This window comes from Zophobas morio, unplaced genomic scaffold (assembly GCF_036711695.1).
Source record: "Zophobas morio isolate AGI-343-1 ecotype UQ-CSIRO unplaced genomic scaffold, CSIRO_AGI_Zmor_V1 ptg000024l, whole genome shotgun sequence".
Taxonomy (NCBI): domain Eukaryota; kingdom Metazoa; phylum Arthropoda; class Insecta; order Coleoptera; family Tenebrionidae; genus Zophobas; species Zophobas morio.
Window position 1 is genome coordinate 20,106,755 of NW_026972129.1, and position 14,038 is coordinate 20,120,792.

The window sequence follows — 14,038 nt, forward strand, 5'->3', positions numbered from 1 at the left end:
TGTTAAGCGACTGTGACCCTTACTAGCAAAACACTTTGTTGGGCGACGCTGCAATATCTGTCACCGTGTGTAAATGCATTTGTTTGAAGAGCTCATTATAAAGCTACTACAAATTTTAGACCTTCCAACAACGTTTTTTTAAATTACCTTTGCAAATTTATAGCGAGTTGTTGGAAGAACAGTGTTATTATTGCAGGAGAGTAAACACTAATTTTACCCCAAAACCGGTATTTTGGTGGCGGTATTAGTAAGTGTAACGATAAATGATTCTCTTCTATTACCAATAATTTGATCTTTCGCACTCCACTCCGCAGCTCATACTTTAAGCTCACGGCTTCCGATCCTGCGGCCTGCAAACAATTTCGCCCTGTGTCAACAATGGGGTATGCTTGGCAGGTAATCCGAGCTGGTAAGGCTACTTTTGCAAATCAATACTGTTTAGGATTCTGCACGAGAATAGCTCTATCGGGCCATCTTTAATTCAGGCCGTTCTAGACAGTTCGATTACTGTCTCTTGCTCGTTGGCTACGATTCACGGTTTTCTATAAACTATTGCAATTGGAAATGCATGAGGCATGTCCGTATCTTGACCCTCTCTAATATATATACCTACTGCTCCGTAATTCGTAATAACGTCGATTACAAATTATTTCACTTTGCCGGGACGGCAGTTACGTTTTAATTAAAATTACTCCATTCAAGGGTTCGGTCAAAAATTTGATATTGTAACGGCCGTGGGATTTTTAATGGCCTTGTCAGCACCACTCTAATTATTTGGGCTCATATTTCATCTAAAATTTAGCGGAATTATTCATGGGTTGCATTGGTGGCGCTGACGAAGCCCACTGGCGCACTTAAGTTAATTTGACGTAATTATAGTGGCGTATACGTAATGATATTTGAGGTTAGGATGGATTAGTTAACCCAATGAGTCCGTACGGGATCGATTGCGATAAGTAATTTGCGAGAACAGGTCGAGGAGGAGGATGCCGGTAATCGAAGGGGAAAACAAGACGTTCGTACAGGGATGGGAAAAGGGGGACAGAACTTTTAACATGTTATTCTACGGTACCATGAATAGGTCTACTTTGGTTTATTTAACATTCTTATACCCCTTGTGAGACTTGAATCTTTGATAGTCCTTTTTTTTCTCGAATGGATGTTAAAGAAGTGTTGTAATTGGGTCTATTTAACGAATAACTAATTCCATGTTTATAATCCCTACAGTATGAAAAAGTAGGTCTCCTGTTTCAGTCTGTCTGGCGTCTGTCGTCTGTCCACTGATTTCTCTAATCTCTCAAAATTTTTCCGGATAAGTTCTATCTAAAATGTGCAAAATATTGAATCCAATTTTATGATTTTAATTTTATGAAACAGTTTATTTCATTGATTCAGTCAAAAGTGGCTTACTTCAGTATCCCCAAATTCTGGCAATGTAGGGCTCTTGTTACTACCATTGCGCTATCTCATCGAAATTGATATATTTGTCCTGACGTCATCAATTTCTTTTTTTAGGAAGACTCGCTTGAAACACTTGAAACTTGGTGTTTTACATTTGAAAGCATTTGAAAAAACCTCAGAGGTCCCGAGTGTTTTTGAAAAAGTTTCAAAGAATTTTTACATTGTTTTGTGTTTTGCTTTTAAAATTTGAAAGTACTTCGGTATCCTTGGTATTTGAAACATTGCTAGGGGCGCCTAGTGTCTTTTTAAGACTATGACAAATATTCGGAGTTTCTCATGTTTTGTCTTGAAAGAATTTGAAAAGATCTTGGGGACCTTGCGTTTTATTTAGAAACAGTATAAAAGAACTTTGGGAATGTCTTATATCTTTTTTTTTAAGAATGTGAAACGATTGTCGGAATTTGAGAACATCTCGAGGAGTTGTTTTAGTTTTGAAAGAGTTTTGATGAATGTTTGAACCCCTAATATCTTTTTTTTAAAATATGCGGATATATTTTTCAAAAATTCTTAAAAATATCTTAGCAATTCCTGGGGTGTTATTTATGAAAGAGTTTCAAAGCATTTTAGAGGCTGCTAATATCCTCTTTATATTAATTTCTAGCTGTCATAGAAAAAAAATTGGTCGAAAGTTGTTTCGACAGGACTTCCCTCGCTTCTGAATTATAACGAAACATATCCAGCATTTTCGAGTTGAGTTTTTTCTTTACACAATTTTGTGATGATGTCATCAACATTTTTGCGAGGACACATATATCAACTTGGACTGGTGCAGTGTAGTACTTGCTAAGATGAAACTGATTGAACGAACATATAATTCACCCCGCCCACCCACCCTGCCTCCATTTCAGTGATTTATTTTATCTAGTCCGAATGAAAGGTGGATCTCAATTGAAGAGAGATGAAATTGTTTGAATGAAAAGACCGTGTGTGGGTGGGGCTAGTATTTGCTAAGATAAGACTGATTGTGGCAAACGACATACCCTCTAAGAAAATAGAGGGCGGGTGGGCGTTACTAGTACTTGTTAAGATGAGATTGATTTTGGTAAATGACACATCCTCTAAGAAAAAAAAAGAGTGGGTGGGTGGGGCTAAAACTTGCTAAGATAGGACTGAACAAAATTAAGAGCAGTCACTGGAACGAAGAAAGGGTGGGCAGGCGGGGCTACTGCTTGCTAGAAAAAAGCTAAATTTAGCCCCGCCCACCTCCTTTGTCTATTTCACTGTCTTATTTTATTTAGTTTAAAATGGAAATTGAAAAATAACAGTATTGTATTCCCAAAATTTTCTGGGAAAATAGAGTGAGGGGTTCCTGATTTAATGAATAAAATAAATTGACTCATTAATTAATTTTTCGAGCCACCTCTTAAAGCAAATCTAAAAAATATGAATTCAATGATAAATCGCAAGTAAAAACTCATTATATTTTGCACATTTTGGGTAGAATTTAATGATAAATCACAAGTATAGACTCATCATCTTTTGGACATATTTTTGATGGGTTTTATTGGGCAAAATTTTGAGTTGATGTTATCAATTTTTTGGAGGATATAAGCAAATATATTTTGATTAAAAATTTATTACGCTTATCATAACTAACATCTGGAAGATTTCAAAGCAGTAGATTTTGCAGCTTCAAAATTAAATTGTAAAATGTTGTTTATTTGGACCTTTCGGGTAAAAACTCAACACGGAGTTATAAACGCCATGTGTAGCACTATGTTATTTTATACAATTTAAAACCCATTTACTATGTACAATTTTGAAGTGACGTCATCACATTATTGGTGGGGATGATTAAACAAATTTTGGTTAGCGTTTTACCATCTACATGATATTCCTAATGTATATATTTAAATGCAAAATTTGACAACAATCGGCAGACAGGTAGACAGACAGACAGACGGAAACGGGAGACTTATTTCTTTATACTCTAGGGAGTCTAGAGATCATAAAAGGTAGAGAAAACGTTAAGCTGTTTTTTTTTTCAAAAATGATTATTTGAAATTTTTATTTTTCTGAAAGTCGTCCAAAAAATACCTAAAAATACTCTTCAGTCAATTTCTACATTGTCTAAAGTATCAATTCGACAATTCCGACTGTAAAAGTGATATATGACAAATTTTCAGATGTTTCAAGAATTTGACTTTGAACTCAAATATTTCAAATTTGGCCCTCGTAATGACTTGGATGTATTTTTTTCTCATCGACATGGCATTTTTACATAATAGAGAAGTTTTTCGTAATTTTTAAGTTTCGTTTCACCGAACGGACGCTAAATATGTCCTTCAGGAAAAGTGTTATTTATGTATAATCAATAATTTGGGATTTTCAGTTTCTGGAATTAATCTTCGTTTGGAACCATTAGCAAACTTAGTTTTTCAATTAATTTCTTCAACATATACCTCTCTGAATGTTTTGACAATTTTTCACGTACTTTATGAAAAACTGTTTTTTTCAATAATTGAGAGTTATTTGAATAATTTTGATTTTTCTGAAAGTCGTCCAAAAAATACCAAAAAATTCTCTTCATTCAAGGTTGTCTAGAGTGGCAAATTTTAAGATTTTCCAAGAATGTAGCTTTGAACTCGGATATTTCAAAAATCAGCCCCCGCATCGACTTGGATATATTTTTTTCTCATCAGCAAAGCATTTTTACGTAATAGAGAATGTTTTCGTAATTTTTGAGTTTAGGTGACTTTAAATATGTCTTTCGGTAAAAGTGTTATGCATAATAATAATTGATAGAATTAAAAACACTTAAAAAACTAAACTATTTTTGACTTTGAGCGATTAAATAATTTCATTACTGAGCACCGCCCTCCGCACCGGTAAATTGATTTTGCAGAGAACATTTTCCAGTGGGCCGAATCGATAACAACGTCATTTTTGTTCCGTAATTGACGTACAAAAAAAACGCAATTTGAATAATTTTGCATCAAAAAATCCACATTGCTCTCCTAAAATTCGTTTTAGCCCAGTAAACCTCTGATGCTCACACAAGCCTATTATTTCAACAATCATTCCGAAAAAAAAATCGAATTTTTATGAAATGATTTGCATGCAAATACCTTATTTACCACATTTTCAGCATCGACTGAAGTATCGAAGTTTCAAACACAAAAACCAGTTTCCCGCATGTCTGGAGGAAACTGCAGATTGGCTTATGTGTAACATAAACTGCTAATTTCCATCTGGGCCACGTTTTGTTATTATGCAGTCGCAACCTCATGATCCGTTAAAAGCTCTGCTTGTTTGGAATACCCACCACTTCTTGCAACTATAAACGGAATAATTGAGAACAGTGTCAATGGGAAACAAGCCGCGGCTGGATACAAATTGAATTAAATAACGACCTGCCCAACAGTCGTCGCAGATGCTACAAGAAATTAAGGGTGTCGAGGGGAGATAATGAAGGACAAGTTTAAGAAGCGGCTAAAACCAAAACTGAGACAAAATGGCCAAGAGACAGATAAAAAGCTCAGGTTCTGGATTCTGTCCCTGGGTCGGTTTAAAGACGTGGAATGATTTTTGTTCGGCTGCGGCGAGCTTTGCTTCTGTACGAATTCGTAGTTTCGGAGATCATTTGTCTAATAAAATCACCAACAAACCATAGACGGACGGAAACGGTGGACCTACTTTTTCATACTCTAGGCAGTATGAAAATGAGGTGAGAATGTGTAATTCTAATTAACTAAAGAAATGTTGGGCAACTTGAGCTCATATATTATTCATCAAAAAACGATTATACGATACATCGTGGAATAATATTGTTGTTGCGTTGTAAATCTCACGTTGAGCGCTTAGCAGGTAGTGAAAGGGTCTGTTAACAAAACAACTGCATAGTTTTTAATGAATAAACCGCACCGAAGGTACAGTAGCGAATTTAATGAAAGAGCGGAAGGATCCAGGCACGTGTTTATGTTTCATTTAGAAATTTACTTTTATCCAGTTAAACGTCATGAAATGTTTACTATGAAAACACTCTTATAAAGGGGGTTTGTTTCATGATAGCGGAAGTATTCTAAAATAAACTTATCTAGTGACGCAGAAGGGAGGAAATTCAATGATCGATTAATATTCCGTAACAAACGACTCATTCTTCATGAACTGACAGGTGAGTCGGACATTACTCAAACGGTGAAGCTCCCTTAACGTAGACCAAGAATTGCGGGCCAGTACCGGGCCCAGAAAAGGGCCCCATCCTTAAATACTCAATTTTATACCTTTCTTGTTACAGAGCAGCAAAAAAAAAATCCTGAGTATATCTGAGAAATTAAAAAAAAATTAAATTATTCGTGTTCATGTGGGGCTAATTTTGTCTGCAACCCTTTTTCTTTCTACGAAGCAGATATCTATCGTAAACGGGATCTAGGGCTGGTCTGTCTGCAATGCAGACTCGGCTACCCCTAGACACGGCCCTGGGTGTAGTGTCACCCCTCTCCCTCACAGTGTAAACAATTCCTAATAAATGACTTCCATTATTACGGGCGCTTCACCTGGGATCGCTCCTGGAACAATATTTCATCATGGCGAGGACAGATCTCGATTAGGCACCGCAGGAATGTTCTCCTGTTTGTTAAATAGACAAGCGGAATTCAATTGTACAACTGATTAATTAGTCACAGCTGACTGTACAGTATTGGTGTGGAATTTTCGCGTAATTAAAGATTCCAGTGGTTGATGACGCAATGTTTCTTTTGCGCCACGGATATGTAGCTGATTCCGTTGAATAGCAGCCACCTACCGCCCCCCGGCTCGGATCACTTTTGATAAGTTTATCGGGAGACGTCTCGACAACGCCTCCGCGTCGTCTTCCTAATTAACGGGAATGAAAGTAAATAAAAACAGTAGTTAAACTCCCACTGGAGTTCTTAGTTACTGAATGGTGGAGGCGCATTTCCTGTTGAATGGGGCCTGCAGCAGTGTAAGTGCTAATGAGATATTAATTATTTTGAAAAGATGAGTATCGGGTGTGTAATTAAGGTAACTTTTTGTTGAGGAATTTGAGGCCGGAGGTGTTTTGATCTTTCTTTTGAAAGTGGAAGCTAGGGAGGGCAACTATAAATAGCAGCAATAGTTTGGTAATTAGCGTTGTAATTATATAACTATGAAGAGAAGAATTTTACACCATAGAATCATATACAAAATATTAAAGATTAATATTTAAAAATCGCGTTGAAATGAAGACCCTTTTAACTTACAAATTTGAAATTATTTCTACATTTCTTAGGTTGTTTAAATTAATTAATTGAAGAATTTTTAAAATATACAGCGTGTCACAATTTGGATTGAAAATTGACCATCTTAATATTCAAGATCAGGTCAGGTTAGGTCAGCAGTTTTTTTTTGGTAACTTATTTGATTTTGATAATCCGACGAATGAAAAGATAGATGTGTATAATCTTTAAACACCCTGTATACTTGAAGATAGTTGCATTAGATTATGCTAAATAATGTTTTCAACAGTATATGGTAGTCTTCAGAAAAGAGGATGTTAGAACACCTGCATAATAGTGTAAAATATTGAAAAATCGATTTTTAATAAAAGGCAAAACGTTAGTGCTTTAATAGTAATAGGGAATCTGTAGAACCTGTTAATTTTCTCCGTCTTGTTATAATTTCCTTCAGTGTTAACAGTATCAGATCTTCCAGTTTCTATATTTCTGATGTTCGTGTTTATCTCTAAAGTAACTAATAAGTGTCAGTAGTGCACAGTTGAGTATTTATTGTGACCTATATAACTAGTTTAATTAAAAGACAGGGTTTTGTACCTTTGTTAATAAGTATCTATGCGGTTACGTCCTTCTATGAAATTGGTGCCCATTGCATCTGATTATTTCCGGACTAAATCTCGTCATGGTCGCTTAAAAGTTGTATTTTTGTATTTTTGGAGCGTCGTTGAAACCTCAAGCCATAAAATAACACCGATGTTGGCATATCGTGGTAAAAAAACTGTAATAATGTTATCTCGCAGAAAGTAATACTTTTTAGTCTCTTTGCATCTCAAGCCTTATTTATTCTGGCTTGCACTACATTTGCATCTCGTTTAAAATATACGAACTCGTACTTCTCGCGGTAAATCCCGCTAATGACTTAATCCTTAATGCCAAAGCTCATATAAAATGCACTTTTATCAGCAGCTGCGCTAATTATAAATTAGTTTGCACAAGTTCAAAAGTTGTCCAAACTCCCCACAAATTTATCGACCACCGGATGATTTATTACGGTGAATAATTTAATCGTATGCCACAAATGTAACGATTAATCCAAATTCTCCATTTTAGTTAAACCAAATTACACGTTATTTTAGTTGTAATAATTAAAATGAGATTAGCCAGAAGTCGTGGCCGTAATTCGGTTCCCATCGTAAACAAATTTGGGAATTTGTTAATTCCGACTCTTTCCGCGTCCTCTCCCTGGAAAAATACATTTCGGTGAAAATCTGATGTCGTGTATCCATTTTAATTGAATCAGCAAGTTCCCTTCCGGTATCAGGGCATTATTGAATTTGTGAATTGTGTTGGATATGCAAATTTTTCATTGTGTAACAAATACACAACCGCATTTATTACCAAAACGCTACTTTGGTTTTATTGGAGCTTCTTTCGGAATTCGCGACAAAACGAGCCCGCTCCAATTACCTATCCATCAATGACAATTGTCAATTTATTTCTTAATAACGTCACGTGCCGCTCAGACAGACGCAATTGGCTTAATTTCGACTTTCTTTCCCAATCCGAAGACATTTCAATAAGTTTATAAAACTGAAACGGAATCGGAATCGTAACGGTCATGGATAAGGTAAAGAAGAAAAATGATTTGTAAAAACAAGCCTCAATAAATTCTTTAACGCTCCGCTGCATAATTGAAGCGATTCGAACTGGTTGAATCGAACTTCGAGACATTGATTTTGACAAACCGGGGGCTCGCCGACACTGGCTGCACCAGAGAGAGAACTGGATGTGTGGCTGGTCAAAAACTGAATTAAGAGAATTATCCATGGTCGGCGTTTTTAGGCGACTATTAAAAGCCAAGGTTGTTATTAGGATTTTGATCACACACCATAAAAGTCTAATCTCTTCCACAGATTCATCAAGTTTCATTATTTGGTGTCAATTTGGAAGGGAGAAAAAACTATGATTAACTACCGCCTGTAAGAACAACGCTTATTTTCTAATAATTCAAATGAAATAACTCCATTAAATAAGTGTGATTAGCTGACTTGAGGCGAAAGCTGGACGCTCCAAATTTTACGCGCAATTATTTCGAGTAGATTTCCCGGTCGGCAGCAAAAACTGGCTCCTTGGTTTCTTCTTAAAAAAAAAAGGAAGAATTCTCACAGCGGACCCATTTTCAATTAATTAGCAAAATCAAACGTTCAAGGAACGGTACATTCTTAAATTGGATTCCACATTTGATGTGCTACGGGTCTGTGACAGATGTAACTGTAGCTGGACCATAATTCCTTGAATATCTAATTAATTAACAGGATATTGTTCTCAAAAAGGACCATTATGTAATTTCCTTTGTCATTTATTATAATAGAAATGAAAACCCATCTCTTTCTTTCCAACTAATACGACACGAATGTAGTAAGGTCAATTTACTGCTTCAAAAAGAATTATGTATCTTGACGTATTGTACAACCTAGTAATATTTATACACACAGCTGAATTTAAGCATTTGATTTTTTGAGAATATATTGAAACTTAAATTTGCTGAAATAATTATTGCATTTTTTAACAAAATATAATAATGATATCTCCCCACATAAACCTGAATAAAAATAAGACTTAAGCGCAAACCAAGAAATATTCGGCTGCCTTCAAAATTTGGTAATCAATCCAGTAGTTGTGAAATAGTCAGGAAAAATCAAAAGTTACGAGTTTTAATTAATTACATTTATTGTGTTTTTGATAACGATGTATATTTTATGAAGTTACTTTAATTTTTATTTTCCACGTTTTTTAACACACATTCACCAGAACTAGGCGACCCGGTGTTACGGTTGAATCGTATTTCTGCAACAATAAGAGAAATTACATATTTTCATTTATGTTGCTATAAATATGTGTTGTTTGTTTTTGTTATCGGTAACTGTTTTTTTTTTATTTTACCAATTTTATTTTTTTATTTTTATTTTTTAAGTTAAATAACTACAGGTGGACTCATAAACCACAAGTATAGAACTACGTTATTTTGCCAAATTTACATAGCATTTAACAAATGTTGGTTATCAATTATTATTTTACCATCTACACAGTATCCCAAAAGTACAAATAAAACTTGATAACAAATCAGTCAGTAACAATTTTGGGAATTATCTTTTTAATAAAATCGACACTGACGAAAGACGATAGACAGACAAAAACAGGAGATCTATTTTTTCTTTTTTTCTGGTCTAGGAGTCATGAAACGTCGAGAAAACAAAAGCTCACGCTCGGAAAGTAATAAATTAAAAGAAAATATTTTCAAAAAATTTAAAAGAAAATAAAAAAGAAGAATGATTTAAATCCGTAATTATTCCTAAAAAAAAAACTCGATATAGATCGCGAATTATGTTATGTTTTAAATCAGCAACTTTTTTATATTTATTTCAATATCCACTTTATAATACTAATTACAACATTATTATTTTTTAAAAATAAAAATAATGGTCCAAGGTTATTTAATCAGAAGTTCTTGACGGGCAGTACTGCGAATCCAGCTTCTCCTATAAGTTAAAAAATATAGGTAATATCAGTCAGAGTGTAGTTTTATACCTAATATAAAAACGCATCATGGATTCATAATCCAAAAGTACAGGAGTCTGTTGCTTTATAAAATTTCGATGGCATTTACTAAGCAAAATGTTGCGGTGACGTCATCAAATTGTTGGGTGGGGATGATTAAACGAAATTTGCTTAGTGTTCTATCAAGGACGGAATATTCCTAAAAAATAGCTCACCAACTCAATGGTGCATTATTAAGCTCACAAGTCTCAGTTGGAGAAAAATCATTAAAAATTATCAATATAGATAGATCGAGTAAAAATTTTGAAAAATTAGCCACTGTTGTCACATTTATTTTGATGAATTTTTAACTCTTTTGTGACATCATAAAATGAAAAATCGATGGATAAAGTCCACATAGCTCTAAAATTATTTTGAATAATGAACACAGAGTTGTGATTTAAAATATGGCGTCTTCTGAATTCGGGCCCAGGGATTTTTTAAATTATTGTTTCTCTACTGAATAGACAGTCTTTAACCAACAACGTGGCGTAGAGTTTGCGCCATTTCTTGAGTACTCTGTATATAAAATTTGACAACAATTGGTCAGTTATCGGTCTAATAAAATCGACACACATGACAGACAGGCAGACGACAGACAGACAGACAGACAGACAGACACGGAAATTAGAGCTCCATTTGTTCATACTCTAGGGGTTATGAAATCTAGAAAAAAGTTTCGACTTCTTGGATTTCAACAATGGTCGAAATATTAATGGAACCTTGCTCCATCAAATTATCAGTAATTAGCGTTTCTCAGTTGTTCTAAATTTTTTAATTTTTATATAGGAAGTATAAACAGGCTTTCCAATTTTAGGTGCAAAACATTTGAAAAAGCGTTTATTCTGTGTGTGAGTTTTCATGATAATTAACTATGAAATGGGCATCTTAAAATTCCTGATTCTGTGTAAGCTCGGGCTAAAATCTGATGATGATGTCGCCACTATTCACTGATACAATAGTTGAGTCCTGTGTGGATTTTGTACCTAATAGTCTGAATTTTAAACATTTATAACGTATTAACTCATTGCATAAATTTGAAATCCTTTTTTTTTTGTTCTATCTGTTTATTAACGTTTTTTGGTGCTGTTTCCTGCGCGCCATCATTAATTCGATTTATTTTTAATTAAAATTTGTTTAAAAGTCTCGATATTAAAATATTATGTAATCATTTTAATTGTTTTAATGGCTAAGTCAAATTACATTATTTAAAAGAATGATTCAGGAATTAAAAATTTTGTTAAACCTTTGTACTCTCCACAAAAAGTAATAGATTCAAAAGGTCTATAGGTCTGTGGTCCTCAATAAATCATCATATTTATGTTGTACAAGCTGTCAGTACTTTTTTACATCGCTGACAGTTACTTTAAACTAAAAAAAAAGTTGGGCAACAACTTATTATAGACCGTCGTAATTACTATCTCGCTTAAATTAGACCGAATATTAGATCCTTTATGCTAATTTCTGCCGTTCCTCCCGGCTAGTGACTTTTTACCACGTCAACTCCCCAGGCAGAATTTGTACAGTCACAACTAATTACACCAAATTACCCGTCGAATTTTTTTCGAGCTTGATGACACGTCACGCTGCAGAACGACCTGGCTCTTTCAGCTCTCCGACTTTAATTATAAAGCCATTTAAGGTCTTAGGACGTTTAATATCTATTTAAATCTAATTTATACGATAAAATGTTGGTACTGGCGAATATTGTGTAGACGCTGTTTAACAAAACAACAAACTGTCGCATGGCAATTAGCGGTAATCTGGGCAATTAGTGACACGTGCACGCTTTTAGCGTTTGTTTACACGAGATAGAGTTCCTGCAGCGTCTAGTTGCGACGTTAGCATATCCGTTTCCGTCCCTACACGCGTCTATTTCCGCCACCTTAAAGCCGATCTAAGATTAAGAAGATTAGATCGTGGCGAGGGGATCCTTGAAAGCTCACCGATTTTAATTAGCACCGTGCAATATGTACAGCTTAAATGCGACAATGGAAGCTTGTGTGTCGGGGGATTCCTCACGGAGCTTCAAAGCCACCATTAGCTGGGAGAATTTCCATTCTTATAGGATGCAGTTGTTGCACACTCCAATTGAACTGGCAGATCATGCGGCGAAGCTTCCAATATGTCTTGACGGGTATAGAATCTTATTCAATACGACAAAATTGTTACCACAAATAAAAGAATTTACTTATATTAGATTTGATCTCGAGTGAGATGTAACCAAACACAATGTAACTTTTACTATACAAGTGTTTTTAAATTTTTATCAAAAAAAAAATTGATTTTTGTGTATCTCATAAGATTGCTAAGTTGAGGGTTACGTGTTTCGAAAATTGTCGTGAGTTACTCAAGCATTTTGTTTAGCGTGTCTCCCCTACACTCGTCCAAAAATAGCATAATGGAAACGTTTCCGATTAGAGCCGCGTTTCATTTGCCGCCCGAAATAAATTTCTTTTTGTCTGGAACAGCGTAATGAAAGTCCCGAAGACAAAAACTTAAATCACTACCTGAATTAAATAATGTTTTCCCCATTTAGTTCCCACCTATTGTAAGAACAACAATACGATTCAAAGAATTCCAAAGTTAATGGCTCCTTCCTTCATTCCAGAGATAAAATAAGACAATCAAGATGGCATCATCACACAAGTTCCTGCTGCTTCTCCTGCGGATAGCCGGTCTGTGTCTGGTGAATGCGGCTGGGCAGATCCGCGAACAAAAGTTCGCGATGGAGCCCCAAGATCAAACGGCCGTCGTCGGGTCGCGGGTGACGCTGCCCTGCAGGGTTATCGACAAGACCGGGATCCTGCAGTGGACCAAGGACGATTTCGGGCTCGGCACGCACAGGAATCTCAGTGGATTCGAGAGGTACTCCATGATTGGCAGCGATGAAGAAGGTGAGCACCACATAAATTTCCCACCAATTTAAGCTTTGACGTTAACGAGAGTCATTTTGGGCGATCAATCACCCTCATAACGCACTGTAATCTATTTTAATCCTGGACGGGCCTAAATCGAATGCATTTTTAAAGAAAACGGGCCTATTCGCCGCACGAAATCATCACCGAGATCTTAACTTAGCTTTACCGACTCTTTGGTAATGTAGTGATTTAATCGACAGCTGCAATTGACATTTAGCGTGTTGGAATATTGTCAGAGTTTATATTTATTTAGATGCAAAAGATACCGGGGTTATTGTCAATATTTATTTCAAGATCAGTTAACATTTTTATGTCAACATGTTTATTAGGAGCGTGTACGTTACAATTAAACACGTAGGACACTAAACCCATAACATGTACTCCCCTTGAGAAGAGATTGTTTTGTGTCTTTAATTGTGAATTTTCGTGTTGGATAAATTTTATTTGCTTAAAGAATTAATCAGATCTTTTCAATTTGCTGGCAAATCTCTCTGTCAATTCTGTTTCGCTACAGTATTAGTTTCCAGTATATTAATCAAAAATGCCAAAAAATTGCAAATATTTTAGAATTATTTTGCAATCTCCTGCATTCCAATGTAATAAAATTGTAGTTACTGTAATATAATTGACCGCTTTGTTTAAATTGGTTTGATTATTAAGATCAAATATGATAGACACAGTTCACTGACGACAAGGTTGTGATACAATGATTAATTTAATGCATGCCTTTTCATTTGTTAAAACTCGGTTTAAATCCATTGGCGTGTTACTTGATTGAGCCAGAAACGTACAACTGTTTATACAGACATTTATAATACCCAACAATCATTTTGCAACGTCTCCATTTATTTTTTCCAGTTACATATATATATTTTTTGTCATCCT

General features: G+C 35.1%; 1 protein-coding gene across 5 annotated transcripts in view; it reads left to right on the plus strand.

Moving 5' to 3' along the window:
• Positions 1-14,038, plus strand: part of LOC135134978 (irregular chiasm C-roughest protein-like) — a 198,854-nt gene that overhangs the window by 162,911 nt on the left and 21,905 nt on the right. For all 5 annotated transcript variants that reach the window (XM_064063905.1, XM_064063907.1, XM_064063909.1 and 2 more), the window contains one exon: positions 12,844-13,129. In XM_064063905.1, the coding sequence (XP_063919975.1) occupies positions 12,865-13,129 (265 nt within the window). In that variant the 5' untranslated portion in view covers positions 12,844-12,864. The remainder of the gene's footprint in view (positions 1-12,843; positions 13,130-14,038) is intronic.